The sequence below is a fragment of the Neoarius graeffei genome, chromosome 22 (genome assembly GCF_027579695.1).
Source record: "Neoarius graeffei isolate fNeoGra1 chromosome 22, fNeoGra1.pri, whole genome shotgun sequence".
Classification (NCBI taxonomy): Eukaryota; Metazoa; Chordata; class Actinopteri; order Siluriformes; family Ariidae; genus Neoarius; species Neoarius graeffei.
Window position 1 is genome coordinate 5,662,952 of NC_083590.1, and position 16,195 is coordinate 5,679,146.

General features: G+C 46.1%; 2 protein-coding genes across 3 annotated transcripts in view; one reads left to right on the forward strand and one right to left on the reverse strand.

The window, feature by feature from the left end:
• LOC132870554 (NACHT, LRR and PYD domains-containing protein 3-like) overlaps positions 1 to 16,195 on the reverse strand; it is a 524,974-nt gene that overhangs the window by 240,939 nt on the left and 267,840 nt on the right. The gene's annotated exons all lie outside the window — the stretch shown is intronic.
• The window catches only part of LOC132870553 (NACHT, LRR and PYD domains-containing protein 12-like), a 502,785-nt gene continuing 496,710 nt past the window's right edge, over positions 10,121 to 16,195 (forward strand). For both annotated transcript variants that reach the window (XM_060904226.1, XM_060904230.1), the window contains exon 1: positions 10,121 to 10,268. In XM_060904226.1, coding sequence (XP_060760209.1) covers positions 10,141 to 10,268 — 128 coding nt within the window. In that variant the 5' untranslated portion in view covers positions 10,121 to 10,140. The remainder of the gene's footprint in view (positions 10,269 to 16,195) is intronic.

Genomic DNA, 16,195 nt, shown 5'->3' on the forward strand with positions numbered 1-16,195 from the left:
GGAGCCTCATTCATTCAACTCATGAGTAATTCAAGAGATCAGTGTCTTCAGGAATCAGCAGTGAGTCCATGAGCTGTGTGTCCATACACTAATATTCAAAAATGGAGAGCTGTGATCTGGACACAGATAATGTGACCCCACCCTCAGAAAAGCGGTAAACTGTCATGTTCTAATATTTTAGTCATCAATTGTTCAGATCTGAAATATGTAGTGAGTTTATATGAAAAGATTAACTGAACAAAAATTCAGACTAAGAATGAAAAGTTAACAGTCACCACTTGAAAAAATGCCAGATTCTGTTCACTGTCAGTAAAATTATCTCATCTCATCTCATCTCATCTCATCTCATCTCATTATCTGTAGCTGCTTTATCCTGTTCTACAGGGTCTCAGGCAAGCTGGAGCCTATCCCAGCTGACTACGGGCGAAAGGCGGGGTACACCCTGGACAAGTCACCAGGTCATCACAGGGCTGACACATAGACACAGACAACCATTCACACTCACATTCACACCTATGGTCAATTTAGAGTCACCAGTTAACCTAACCTGCATGTCTTTGGACTGTGGGGGAAACTGGAGCACCCGGAGGAAACCCACGCGGACACGGGGAGAACATGCAAACTCCACACAGAAAGGCCCTCGCCGGCCACGGGGCTCGAACCTGGACCTTCTTGCTGTGAGGCGACAGCGCTAACCACTACACCACCGTGCCCAGTAAAATTATGTTCTGATGAAATTAAAAATGCAGTCGTATGAGACGATACATTAAAGCCACGATACAAATCGTATCCCAGTACAGGCTTCACAAGACCAGACTGATGAGACGGTGTTGACACAGAACACTACATTTTAAAGTGTAAAATATTTATTTTGATTTGTAATGGCAGCAAGTCAAACCACTGCAGTCTCACTCCAGTCGGGGCGTTAAACTCAGATTCTGTGTCAAATCCAGGTGTTTATTTTAACCTGCATTTCAGACCGTAGTCAATCCAGCTGTGATAGAAACTAGAGTGCACGTCTGTATCTACAGCGGTTTACTGTAACTACTTTCAGATGGCTCCACTACAGATCTGCTGTGAGTTCTGGATCGTGTGAAAATGTTCAGCAGTCGTGTTCTACAGGCTGTTTCAGTATTATTTTTTCCAAGTTCACACGGGCCGAATGAAACGAGGCTGTGGGCCCGCTGTCTGACCCGTGTGCCAGAACACTTCCTTCTGATCAGCTTCACTTTCTGGACTGTTAAGTCAGCGTGCTTTGAGGCAGTGAGGTTTCCCTCTATAACTCTGTGGGCAAGAAGGTCCGGGTTCGAGCCCCGTGGCCGGCGAGGGCCTTTCTGTGCGGAGTTTGCATGTTCTCCCCGTGTCCGCGTGGGTTTCCTCCGGGTGCTCCGGTTTCCCCCACAGTCCAAAGACATGCAGGTTAGGTTAACTGGTGACTCTAAATTGACCGTAGGTGTGAATGTGAGTGTGAATGGTTGTCTGTGTCTATGTGTCAGCCCTGTGATGACCTGGCGACTTGTCCAGGGTGTACCCCGCCTTTCGCCCGTAGTCAGCTGGGATAGGCTCCAGCTTGCCTGTCACCCTGTAGAACAGGATAAAGCAGCTACAGATAATGAAATGAGATGAGAACTCTGTGGGCTGCAACCTCTGGTGCTGCCATCTAGTGTGTAAGAAGAGGTAGAGCTCATGAAGAATATTCAACAGAAATCTCGTGATGCATGATATGAGCAGGAGATTCATCTCTCCCTGTATTTTGTATTGTGATGTTTGAGACAATGAAATTCTGTCTCATGGCTCCTTTGTAATGTTGAACAGTGAACTCCAGAGAAAGAGATCAGACTCCCCAGAACCCAGCTGTGTCTCCATGAAGAGCGATTGGTCTATGGATTGTCCTTGGGAGTTTAAAAATAGAGACTCCTCACCTGTACACAGGTAACATCCCATAATTCTCAGAGTTAAAGTCACAGTTACAGGCTGTGCTACACTGACATTAGCAGCTGTTTTGATTTAATGATCCAACACAGTTCTAAAGCTGCTTTTACAACATCTTCATTTATCTGGTGTTTGACTTTATTTTGGTGTTTGACTCAATTCAGTGTCTTGAAATTAACTCTTGTACTATTTTACTCAGTTCAGAGCCACAATCAGCTCTGTTACGCAATTACTCTGAAATTTTGCTCCAACTCCAAATTTTACTCTCTAAACTCAAAATAGAGTAAAATTAACTATTTTTGAGGAAAATACTTTTAACTCTGGAATAATTGCTCAGCCATGTCCCCTGTGTTTGCACTACAGTGCACGCATATCAACCGATCTGCTCATCAGAAATGGAAATATTTAGACTTACTGGAGTTTATCTTTGGCTGGATCGAGTCGAAGTAAAAAAATACAAACAAAGGCACCGCGTTGCAGTTCAAGATTGAATTGAATCTCTGTCCTGAATCACCCGAAGTGCATAAAATCCGTATGTCATCTCGCAACAAGTTTTACTTCCAAATTGCTTAAACTTTGTCTGACAGATTTTATTCTGTTTACGGTGGGCGTTCCCACCACGAAAGAGAAACCAATTGAAACGGAAAGAGTGAAAGTGATTATCATGCCGTTACCATGGGAACAGTCTTTTATGAACGCGTAAGTGTGCGCTCCATGCTCCGACTCCGGTGTGACTGAGGAAGGTGGCGAGTTTTATGTTTCATCTAATTTTGGTAATTTAAATACTATAATATTATTTGTCAGTGGGCACAGAGGAAAGTATAAAGTTTCTCTCAATATGTTTATCATGCTTGTATGATAAATATCTTTGAGAGTTTTTATCTAAATACATGACCTACTCATTCTAAACCTGACGGACATTGCCGCCGAAGCTCTTGACCCCTGAGGGTTAATTTTTGATGTCATGAGATACATTGCTTAATCAATGGTGGAACTATTTTCTGTTGTGTGAGCCATCTTTGGCCAATCCCTGCACGAGCCATCCAGACAAAATCTTTTTCAGGGAAGGCCTTCTTTCTTTCAGCAAGACAACACCAAACCGCTTTCTGCACATAATAAAGTGCATGGCTCTGTAGTAAAAGAGTCCAGGTGCTAAACTGGCCTGCCTGCAGTCTAGACCTGTCTCCCATTTACAACATTTGGTGCATTATGAAGCGCAAAATACGACAAAGGAGACCCTGATCTGAAATTTTATATCAGGCAAGAATGGGACAACATTTCTCTTTCAAAACTCCAGCAATTGGTCTCCTCAGTTCCCAAACATTTAGTGTTGTTAAAAGTAGAGGTGATGCAACAGCATGGTAAACACGCCCCGTTCCAATTTTTTGAAACGTGCTGCTGACATCAAATTCTAAATTTCAAAAAACAACAAAATTTCTCAGTTTCAACATTTTTATATGTTATCTTTGTACTATTTTCAATGAAAAATAGGGTTTCAGAGATTTGGCTATCATGGTATTCTCTTTTTATTTCCAGTTTATGCAGCGTCCCAACTTTTTTGGAATTGGGGTTGTAGTTTGAAAGTCCAATTTTGAAGTTTAGATCTTGTATGTTCCATTTTTGGTGTCCATATGGTGCAGGGACATTTAAAATAAATGAAAGCAGAGGAATTAAAAGTTGCAACTGTCATATATTTGTATTTGTGTGACTGTCAAATTTTGCTCGAGCTAGCTAACAGTAGGAGAAGAGGGAGCGTCATCGTTACTTGGGCTCGTGCACGCCCTCCTCAGTGCAGCAGAGGTAATAGCTGCCTCACTTCGTACTTTTTCATTGCAGTTTTATGTCGAGTGCAACAAGCCTCAATGTCTTTTGCACATCTGTGAAACAAGTTACCTAGACTATAGAAAGTGAGGACGCACAAAGAAGGGGTGTACGAACATTATATTAGCGATATTTACAGAAATGGTAACAGGCATGCGCTTATTACCTGCGCTCAGCTCGGTTTCAATAGGATCGCGCAATCAGAGGAGAGGCAGAGCTCACCGCCGCCGTACTTCTCTGTACCTTGCGTGTACTTGCTGCTGAGTTCCGCCAGTCAGCAATTTTGACAATAAAAACAATCTGCATCATCCAGAAATGACATTTAGAACACAGATCAAGGAGAAGAATCATGATTTATGAAATATTATTTTACATTCATGTCGTCTGTGTTCATTGGAGCATGATGGGTGAGGCTCTGCCTCCCCTGTGTCAGAGTGCAGGCACTTCCAGATGTATGTGCAAAGGAGACCAGGATGTGAACTGTCGGCAAAGCCAAATCGTGAGGCAGGAAGCGTGGTCAGAAACCAAGCATGTGTCAGTCAGTCAGCAAACAGAGTAATGGGGTGTAGTGGGTTTAACGTGTGGGTGGAGCACAGAAGACGGCAGGACAGAGATCAGGGTTCAATATTGTGCTTTTATTGCCGCACTTTTCAGTCGGGCACACACAAAACACACTCTGAGATTCACACACACACGCACACTCGTGAATCTCCTCTCGGCGAGCTCCCCTCCGCTCTCACTCTCCCTCCTTAAATAGGGCGCGGTTTACTGGGGAGAACACACACAAACACAGGTTAACCCATTGACGCCGGATGCTGCGTCACGCAACATTGCCCCTAGCGCCGGTTGTTGCATAACGCAACATTGCCCCAAGTGCCGGTTGCTGCATAACGCAGCATTGTTGATTTGTCATTATTTTCAAGACTCATCTATGTGTTAACAAATGTGTTAGTGTTAATGCTGAATGAGCATGATCCAGTAAAAGCAGAGAATTTTATCTTTTAAATGCAACTTATTTCATGTCTTTATGTGCTTCAGAGGCTGAGATATTGAATTTTTCATAGGCGTTTTCAATTAATTATTTTTATTTCAGAAAACCCTCAGGCAGATGGGGACCTTTTCTAAAAACTGGCTTAGGCATTTGCAGACGTTTTTTTGCAGGCGTTTCAGGCGTCAATGGGTTAATTACACTCAGGTGAAGTGATTCTGCCACTAACCTTCCCCATCTCCGCCCTCCTGTCACAGACCGGCGCTTGACCACGCCCCCGCTGCCACATACCCCCACCGCCCGACTCAGGCCGGGCGCCCGTCCGGCCCGCAGCCGACTCCCCCCCCCCCCCCCCCCCTTGACGGGAGAGGAAGTCCGCCACAACCATCTGCATCCCCGGCCTGTGGACCACCTTGAAGTTGAAAGGTTGGAGCGCCAGATACCAACGGGTGATCCGCGCGTTGGCATCCTTCATGCGGTGGAGCCACTGGAGGGGCGCGTGGTCCGAACAGAGGGTGAAAGAGCGCCCCAGCAGGTAGTACCGGAGGGCGAGGACCGCCCACTTGATCGCCAGGCACTCTTTCTCGATGGTGCTGTAGCGCCCCTCAAGCACTGACAGCTTTCGGCTGATGTATAACACTGGGCGGTCCTCTCCCCCCACCTGCTGGGACAAAACGGCCCCCAGCCCTCTGTCCGACGCATCTGTCTGTAACAAAAAAGGGAGAGAGAAGTCAGGGGAGTGCAAAAGTGGCCCCCCACACAGTGCAGCCTTTACCTCAGAGAAAGCCCGCTGGCACTGCTCCGTCCACTGGACCGGATCTGGCGCCCCCTTTTTAGTGAGGTCAGTCAGTGGGCTGGTGACATCCGAATAATTAGGTATAAACCTACGATAATAGCCAGCCCCAGGAACTGTCTCACCCCCTTTTTGGTCTTGGGCCTCGGGCAGGCCGCAATCGCTGCTGTCTTATTAATTTGGGGACGCACCTGCCCGTTACCCAAGTGGAAGCCCAGATACCGTACTTCCACCTGCCCAATCGCACACTTCTTCGGGTTGGCCGTGAGCCCCGCCCGCCTCAGCGACCTAAGGACGGCCCTCAGATGTTGCAGGTGCCGCTGCCAGTCATTACTATAAATGATGATGTCATCTAAGTAAGCGGCCGCATACGTGGCGTGGGGCTGGAGGACCCGGTCCATCAGCCGCTGAAATGTAGCGGGCGCCCCAAACAGCCCAAACGGAAGTGTGATGAACTGGTGTAAGCCAAACGGTGTGGAGAAGGCCGTTTTTTCCCGGGATAATGGAGTCAAGGGGATCTGCCAATATCCCTTCATCAAATCCAGTGTCGAGTAAAAGCGAGCCATGCCTAGTCGATCGAGCAACTCATCAATACGAGGCATTGGGTACGCGTCGAATTTAGACACCGCGTTGACTTTTCTATAGTCCACACAGAACTGGACCGAGCCGTCGGCCTTGGGAACCAAGACCACCGGGCTGCTCCAGTCACTGTGGGACTCCTCGACTATGCCCATTTCGAGCATGGCCTGAAGTTCTTCCCGAACCACCTTTTTTTTGTGTTCAGGTAATCTATAAGGACGGCTATGCACTACCATCCCCGGGGGCGTCTCTATGTGGTGTTCTATGAGGTTGGTACGACCGGGCAGGGGCGAGAACACATCCGAAAACTCGGTCTGCAACTGGGCGACCTCCGTGAGCTGGGTCGGGGAGAGGTGGTCTCCACAGGGGACCGGAGAGGTGCGAGATGCCAATGACCCTTTTTGGACCTCCGGCCCCAGCTCCGATTTCTCCGGAACTACCGACACCAACGCCACGGGGACCTCCTCATTCCAGAGTTTCAGCAGATTGAGGTGGTAGATCTATAGAGCCCCCTCCCTGTCCGTTCGCCTAACCTCATAGTCGATGTCCCCGACTCGCCGTGTGACCTCAAAGGGCCCTTGCCACTTGGCGACTAATTTGGAGCTCGACGTGGGCAACAGGACGAGTACCTTATCTCCCGGAGTGAACTCTCTAAGGCGCGTGCCCTTGTTGTACAGGCAGGTTTGCCGTTCCTGGGCCTGCCGCAAATTCTCCTGAGTTAGGTGGGTGAGGGTGTGGAGTTTTGCGCGCAGATCCATAACGTACTGAATTTCATTTTTGCTCTGTGAAGGTCCCTCCTCCCAGTTTTCCCGCAGTACATCTAAGATGCCGCGCGGCTTACGCCCATACAATAATTCAAATGGGGAGAACCCCGTGGAGGCTTGGGGGACCTCTCGCACTGCAAACAACAAGGGTTCGAGCCATTTATCCCAGTTATGTGCGTCCTCACTTATGAATTTTTTGATAATATTCTTGAGGGTGCGATTGAACTGTTCAACTAAACCGTCCGTCTGTGGGTGATACACGCTGGTGCAGATTGGCTTAATCCCCAATAGCCCATACAGTTCGCTCAGTGTTCATGACATAAACGAGGTGCCTTGGTCAGTCAGAATCTCTTTCGGGATTCCGACCCGGGAGATGACGTGGAAGAGGGCCTCTGCAATACTACGTGCGGAGATATTGCGGAGAGGCACCGCTTCCGGGTATCACGTTGCATAGTCCACCAGAACCAATATAAAGCAGTACCCTCGTGTTGACCGATCTAATGGCCCGACGAGATCCATCCCAATTCTTTCAAACGGGGTCTCGATTAATGGTAGGGGGCGCAAGGGCGCTTTTGGAATGGCCACTGGATTTACTAATTGGCATTCGCGGCACACCGTACACCACTTACGGACATCGCCGCGAATCCCCGGTCAATAGAATCGGGTCATTATCTGGGCGAGTGTCTTATCCTGCCCGAGGTGTCCCGCTATAGGATTAAAGTGAGCCGCCTGGAATACCAATTCCCGGCGGCTCTTTGGAATTAACAACTGGGTGACTCACTCTTTCGTCTGAGTGTCCTGCGTCACTCGGTATAACCTATCCTTCAAAATGGAAAAATAGGGGAAGGACGGGGTGGCGTTCGGCTGGAGCGTTTGACCATCGATTACTCTCACTTGGTCAAACGTGTGTCGCAGAGTCTCGTCTCGCGATTGTTCCAGTGGGAAATCCGCGAGGGATTCCCCAATAGAAAGAGGAGGGGCCGGGGGCTCCTCACTCTGTCGCGGAGATGACGTAGACGGCTCTGCGACCGCAGCTCCAGCCAAAGCGACACCGGGACCCTCCCCTGACAACCAGCAGGACCCACTCTTTACTAGGCGTGCCATCAACCCCCGAAATCCCGGCCAATCAGTCCCCAAGATCAAAGAGTGGGTAAGGCGAGGATTAACCGCCGCCTTCACTATCGATTTTTCCCCTCTGAAATGTATGTGGACCAACACCAACGGGTAGCTGTGAATATCCCCGTGCACACACAACACCTTCACCCCTTGTGCTCCCCCCAATGCCTCGTCTTGCACCAGGCTTTGGCGGATCGAGGTCTGATTGCAACCCGAATCCACCAACGCCTGATATGTCGCCCCTTGTATACTTACCGGTATGCGATACGCTCCGGCCCAATCGAGGGCAGCCTCTGGTGCATCGGGGATCCGCACCACTGCCCCCACATCCATCGCTGCACACTGATGCTGCAGGTGGCCCGGTTCCCCGCAGCGCCAGCAAACCGGCCCGGGCCTCCCCTCTGCAGCTGTGTTTTGAGGGTCACTCACCTGAGGGGGGGAGAGACAGACACAGAAGGGAGAAACGGGAGGGCACCACGGGTGCGGCTGGCCGGCTGGGGTGGAGCCGGCCCCCGCCTCCGTGGTGGGGGAATGGGGCGAGGACGGGACACGGGAGGAGGGGGAAGAGAGAGAGAGAGAGAAGAGGAGAGAGAAGACGACGTCCTCCGTTGTCCTGCCGCCGGGACAGCCGCCAGATGATCCTCCGCCAGTCCCACGGCCTGATCCAGCGACGCCGGGCGGTGGCACTGGACCCACTCCGCGGTTCCGGCGGGTAGGCGGGCGATGAACTGTTCCAGCGCCACCTGGTCGATGATTCCCTCGGCGTCGCGATCTTCGGCCCTCAGCCACTGCCAGCAGGCATCCCGGAGCTGCTGGCCGAACGCGAACGGGCTGCCGACTTCCTCCATTCACAGTGCGCAGAAGCGCTGGCGCTGCTGCTCCGGCATTCGCCCCACGCGCTGGAGGACAGCCTGGCGAAGGTTGGCGTAGGCCAGCCGGCAGTCGGCGAGGAGCTGTAGTGCGGCTAACTGCGCCTCTCCCGTCAGGAGGGGGAGGAGGTGCGCCGCACGCTGCTCCATCGGCCACCCCGAGGCTTCGGCGACCTGCTCGAACAACGCGATGAAAGCCTCTGGGTCGTCCTGCGGGCCCATCTTGGTCAAGGTGAGGGGAGATGGGCCCGCGGCCGGGGCACTGGTGGACCCCGCCAACGCGAGGAGGCACCAGAACGCCTCTCGGTCTTCCTGTTGAGCCAGCACCAGGGCTTCAAAGTGGCGCTCCTGCTCCTTCCGGAGCGTGACGAGTGCCTGGTGCTGGCTCTGCTGAGCCATGGCGAGGGTGTGGACCAAGTCCGCGAACGGGGAGGATTCCATGGGGCTGCAGGACAGGTGCTCCACCGGTCCCGGGTTTCGGCACCACTGTAGCGGGTTTAACGTGTGGGTGGAGCACAGAAGATGGCAGGACAGAGATCAGGGTTCAATATTGTGCTTTTATTGCCGCACTTTTCAGTCAGGCACACACAAAACACACTCTGAGATTCACACACACACGCACACTCGTGAATCTCCTCTCGGCGAGCTCCCCTCCGCTCTCACTCTCCCTCCTTAAATAGGGCGCGGTTTACTGGGGAGAACACACACAAACACAGGTTAATTACACTCAGGTGAAGCGATTCTGCCACTAACCTTCCCCAACTCTGCCCTCCTGTCACAGACCAGCGCTTGACCACGCCCCCGCTGCCACATGGGGCAAGACTAAGACTGAAACGTTAACGAAGAGAATAAACGGAGGTCAGAATAACGAGAGGCAGACAATGTGTGAAAGACTTGGTATGAACTGGAGAAACAAAGAACAATACTTCGCACTGGAGCTGAGTGAGTGAAGAGCTTAAATAGCGTGACTGGCAATTAGTGGGATGAGTGACAGCTGTCATCAATAAGCTGGTGACAGAGGGTGCTGTGTTTCTTGGGAGTTGTAGTTCAGAGTCCATGTTTGTAGTTTGGTTGTTCTCAGCGGGTTTACTGACAGAAGCCCCCCCCCCCCCACACACACACACACACCACCACCACCGTGAAGCCCTTGATTCTGTTGAATAAAGAATATTCAACCGAAATCTCGTGATGCATGATATAAGCAGGAGATTTGTCTCTCCCTGTATTTTGTATTGTGATGTTTGAGACGATGAAATTCTGTCTCATGCCTCCTCTGTAATGTTGAACAGTGAACTCCAGAGAAAGAGATCAGACTCCCCAGAACCCAGCTGTGTCTCCATGAAGAGTGATGCGTCTATGGGTCATCCTTTGAAGTTTAAAAATAGAGACTCCTCACCTGTACACAGGTAACATCCCATAATTCTCAGAGTTAAAGTCACAGTTACAGGCTGTGCTACACTGACATTAGCAGCTGTTTTGATTTAATGATCCAACACAGTTCTAAAGCTGCTTTTACAACATCTTCATTTATCTGGTGTTTGACTTTATTTTGGTGTTTGACTCGATTCAGTGTCTTGAAATTAACTCTTGTACTATTTTACTCAGTTCAGAGCCACAATCAACTCTGTTACACAATTATTCTGAAATTTTGCTCCAACTCCAAATTTTACTCTCTAAACTCAAAAAAGAGCAAAATTAACTATTTTTGAGGAAAATACTTTTAACTCTGGAATAATTGCTCAGTCATGTTCCCTGTGTTTGCACTAGAGCGCACGCATATCAACCGATCTGCTCATCAGAAATAGAAATATTTAGACTTACTCGAGTTTATCTTTGGCTGGATCGAGTCAAAGTAAAAAAAAAATACAAACAAAGGCACCGCGTTGCAGTTCAAGATTGAATTGAATCTCTGTCCTGAATCATGAAATGAATCACGAATTGAATCGCTGTCCTAAATCATCCGAAGCGCATAAAATCCGTGAGAGCGCACGCATATCAACCGATCTGCTCAATAGAAATAGAAGAAATATTCACACTTAATTGTGTTTATCTTTGGCTGGATCGAGTCGAAGTTAAAAAAAAAAATGCACCGCATTGCAGTTCAAGATTGAATTGAATCACTGTCCTGAATCACCCGAAGTGCATAAAAACTGTGTCATCTTGAAATAAGTTTTACTTCCAAATTGCTTAAACTTTGTCTGACAGATTTTATTCAGTTTACGGTGGGCGTTCCCACCATGAAAGAGAAACCAATCGAAAGGGAAAGAGTGAAAGTGATTATCATGCCGTTACCATGGGAACAGTCTTTTATGAATGCGTAAGTGTGCGCTCCGACTCCGGTGTGACTGAGGAAGGTGACAAGTTTTATATTTCGTCTAATCTGGGTAATTTAAATACTATAATATTATTTGTCAGTGGGCACAGAGGAAAGTGTAAAGTATAAAGTTTTTCTCAATATGTTTATCATGCTTGTTTGATAAAAACTCTCAAATTTATCTAAATACATGACCTACTCATTCTAAACCTGACAAACATCGCTGGAAAAGCTCTCGACCCCAAAGGGTTAATTTTTGACATCATGAGATTCATTGCTTAATCAATGGTGGAACTATTTTATGTCGTGTTAGCCATTTTTGGCCAATCCCTGCACAAGCCATCCAGACAAAATCTTTTTCAGGGAAGGCCTTCTTTCTTTCAGCAAGACAACGCCAAACCGCTTTCTGCACATATTAAAGCTGCATGGCTCTGTAGTAAAAGAGTCCAGGTGCTAAACTGGCCTGCCTGCAGTCCAGACCTGTCTCCCATTTACAACATTTGGTGCATTATGAAGCGTAAAATACGACAAAGGAGACCCCGAACTGCTGAGCAACTGAAATTGTATATCAGACAAGAATGGAACAACATTTCTCTTTCAAAACTCCAGCAATTGGTCTCCTCAGTTCCCAAACGTTTAGAGTTGTTAAAAGTAGAGGTGATGCAACACTGTGGTAAACACGCCCCTGTCCCAACTTTTTTGAAACGTGCTGCTGACATCAAATTCTAAATGAGCATATATTTTTTTCAAAAAACAGTAAAATTTCTCAGTTTCAACATTTGATATGTTGTCTTTGTACTATTTTCAATGAAAACAGGGTTTCAGAGATTTGGCTATCATGGTATTCTGTTTTTATTTCCAGTTTACACAGCATCCCAACTTTTTTGGAATTGGGGTTGTAGTTTGAAAGCCCAATTTTGAAGGTTAGATATTGTATGTTCCACTTTTGGTGCCCATATGGTGCAGGGACATTTAAAATAAATGAAAGCAGAGGAATAAAAAGTTGTAACTGTCATATATTTGTATTTGTGTGACTGTCAAATTTTGCTCGAGCTAGCTAACAGTAGGAGGAGAGGGAGCGTCATCGTTACTTGGGCTTGCGCACGACCTCCTCGGTGCAGCAGAGGTAATAGCTGCCTCGCCTCGTACTTTTTCATTGCAGTTTTATGTCGAGTGCAACAAGGCTCAATGTCTTTTTGCACCTCTCTGAAATAAGTTACCTAGACTATAGGCTATAGAACGTGAGGACGCACAAATTTCATACAGAAATGACAGAACACAGATCAAGGAGAAGAATCATGATTTATTAAATATTATTTTACATTCATAACATCTGTGTTCATTGGAGCATGATGGGTGAGGCTCTGCCTCCCCTGATTGCACATCCCTTCATATATACAGGGTGCCTCAAAAAATGTACTCACACTTTGAATGACGAGAAAACCTTTATTTATGAACATAGAGTGAAATGGAATAGCTTCGAATACAGAAGACAAATGTAATTGAAGAATCATGTTCGCAAATGTTCAAATTGATGACCATTATTGTCCAGACAACGCTGATAACGCGCACCAAGGGATTCGCAAACGTCACGAAACAGGTCATTAGGAATATCGCGACATTGTCTTTCAATTTCCAATTTCAATGCATCAATTGTTCTTGGTTTGGTGCGATAATTTCCTGCCATGCTGTGATTAATTAATTACACCTGCAACACAAAAAAGGCAGCATGTTAGGGACAGTTAAAGTGTGAGTACATTTTTTGAGACACCCTGTGTATGTATGTATGTGTGAATATATATATATATATATATATATATATATATATATATATATATATATATATATATATATATGCATATACTGGGTGTTTCAAAAATTGTTATGATAATTGAGATGTAAATATCCCAGAAACTACAGAGTCTGGGCAAATGAAACTGAACAGGCTTAATGTTGAGGAAAATAAGATTTATTTCTCAAAATCTGAATGAGAAATTCAAAACTACCTGGATTCCATGAATAATTTCACAAATTTTCAATATGTGCACCGTCTGACACACACACACACACACACACACACACACACACACACACACAGCCTTTCTGTTTGAACTTTTTGTGCTGTGTCCAAATCTGTCCCATGACATTCTCTTGTAAATTATATTCAATCTTTCATGTAATTAACAACTAATGTCGAGTGTAATTTGGCAGTTGAAGTTCACAAACATGCCTAGAAATAGCTGAGAAGCATCTCCAGGCATCTAAAGCCCTTCAGCTTCCAGGGCCCCAAGGTGAGCCCCAGACCCTCAGCCTCACTGTTCCAGGCCTTTGGCCCGTCATTCAGACAGGCTGAAATTTGGATGGACAGATAACGTTTCAGACTTTTCTGTCCTGTGACAGTTTGCTTAAAATTCCCTAGTGAGCTCAGATTGCAGTTACTAAAACAGTAATAATGGATTATTACTGCAGTAACAAGGCTACATGTAGAATCCATCCATCCATTATCTGTAACCGCTTATCCTGTACAGGGTCGCGGGCTGGATCCTATCCCAGCTGACTCTGGGTGTCAAGTGTATGTGAACATCAGGGTTTCCCACACTTGAAAGGGAAGGACTCGGACACAGGATTCCACTCGTCTTGTATTTTATTGGTTTTCAGTGGAACTGACGTTAGAATCAGAAGTAGAATCAGAGGTAGAATCAGAAGTAGAAGCTAGAAGCTTGGAGCCTGAAGCCGAAGCTAGAAGGTGAAAAACCTTTAAACATACAAACATAAAATAAATGTATGAATAAATGCCTGTTTTTCTACAACAAAGCATGTATGAATAAATGCTTGTTTTTCTATAACAAAACCCAAGTTAATTAGGCAACAATATATAAATATTTATGTATAAGGTAAATTAAGTATATTTTAACCATTTTTAATCATTCAGGTAATATGTTGCTGAACAAATATAAATGAACAGAAAACCAGTTTTAAACTAAGAACCATTTTAACCATTAGCACTTTCACAGGCAGTTTGTTCACTTTAACTGAAGATATTTTACTACACACCACTGAGAAAGAAAGTTTAAATCATTTAACCAATCACAGGTAAGGAACAAACATTTCTCATGCCCACGGATTACTGCGAGCGCAGCGTTTGCATATAAAAAAGTTCAGTGGGTTTACCGGTAGCCTTTTTTTGTCCTTTTTTCCCTGATGTGCTGTAAAGTTTGTGTTAGTAGCGAATTCTCTTTGCAGCTGCTGCGCTGCTGCTTCGTTACAAACTGAATGTCAATTCTGCCTATCGTTCTAGAATGACCGCTGCCCTGCTAACTAGCGTTGTGATTGGCTGCCCTGCTAACTAGCGTTGTGATTGGCTGCCTGTTCAGCGCAGCGTGCGTGCGCTGGTAGCGCAGTGATTCAGCGTAGCAGGAAGTGGCGGAGGCAGCCGTCAATCATGTGAGCCTGCGTTCAGGCACTCCTTGTGGCAGGTCGCCGCAACACTGGGTGAGAGGCGGAGTTCACCCTGGACAAGTCACCAGATCATCGCAGGGCTGACACACAGAGACACACAACCATTCACACTCACATTCACACCTACGGTCAATTTAGAGTCACCAGTTAACCTAACCTGCATGTCTTTGGACTGTGGGGGAAACCGGAGCACCCGGAGGAAACCCACACGGACACGGGGAGAACATGTAAACTCCACACAGGAAGGCCCTCGCCGGCCACGGGGCTTGAACCCAGAACCTTCTTGCTGTGAGGCGACAGTGCTAATCACTATACCACCGTGCCACCTACGACTGTATATCAGTTGTAATTATGTTCTACACATATACCAACAACTGGGTCATTCCATGTCAAATCTCCGAATGCTCCCACTCGACCATCTCAGATTTGGCTGAAAAAATTCCAGGAGGTCCACACACTTCCCAATAGGAAAAGTCCCAAATTTTAGCTCCCAATTCCTTATAGTTTTGTCATAAAAAATATATTTTTGCAACTAATCTCGGACCCGTTTTGAGCAGTTTTTTGGGGAGCCACTTTGAGATTGCTGTATCTAGAAGAGTATTTAAGCTAGGTCCTTCAAATTTTCAAGGGTCAAAATCTGGCACCAGTACTTGTAGAATATGGACTTTTAGATGTGCGCTTTTGGTTTATCATAGAATTCTGGGGGCTTGAATTTGCTCGGAAATTCTATACTACGCTCTGTGGCAGCATATTTGAAGAACTGTGGAAAGTACAATTTCAAAGACAGAGGCTTGATATTGCACATATGCCTTCCCATATCTACTGTGTACTTTGTATTCTAAAACTGCCCCTTGATGAGTGGTTTGGAAGATATTAAAGTTTAAAAATGGAAAAAATTAATTTGGTGACATTTTTGGCATGTTATAGCAAAAAAAATGAACACATCCACCAACATAAAATTGACTGTTTTAGAAAGATTAGATGTCTGTTTTTAACATATCCAAAATTTGTGATGGTGTTCTGCCTTATTTTTGCAAAATGAATTTTTGAAAATGTGGTGTTCGCATACATGCACAGCATTCATGACCTATGAAAGCATTTTCAAATGCTAACAAAATGCCCTGAATTTATGACACACAGCTTAAACTCAACAAAATGCTTCATTTGGTTCATGGTAAACTATACCTGAAGGATAACCTATATGCAACCTTTAGATCCTGAAATATTGGAGCTCCACTATGGGTGAAAACTGAAACTTGTTTTCATTACAATATTTCTGTTGTACCATAATTTAGAAGAAAAAGCAACCTGTGTGCTTCAGTTAGTATTTATCCATGATAAAAATTATTTGACAGTCTAGTAGAATTGATTACTATGATTTATTATTTATGACACTTATTGAATTTATTAAATTTATGATAAAGCTGGTAACTTTGGGACAACTCTTTTGGGACAACTCTCCAAATTTATCTGGATCAGTAAAGAAAGTGTGAAGTCCATGGCTGAAGAGCTGGAAAGCAGATTTGCAAAGGCAGTCACAGTGCCATGTACTAGAGATAA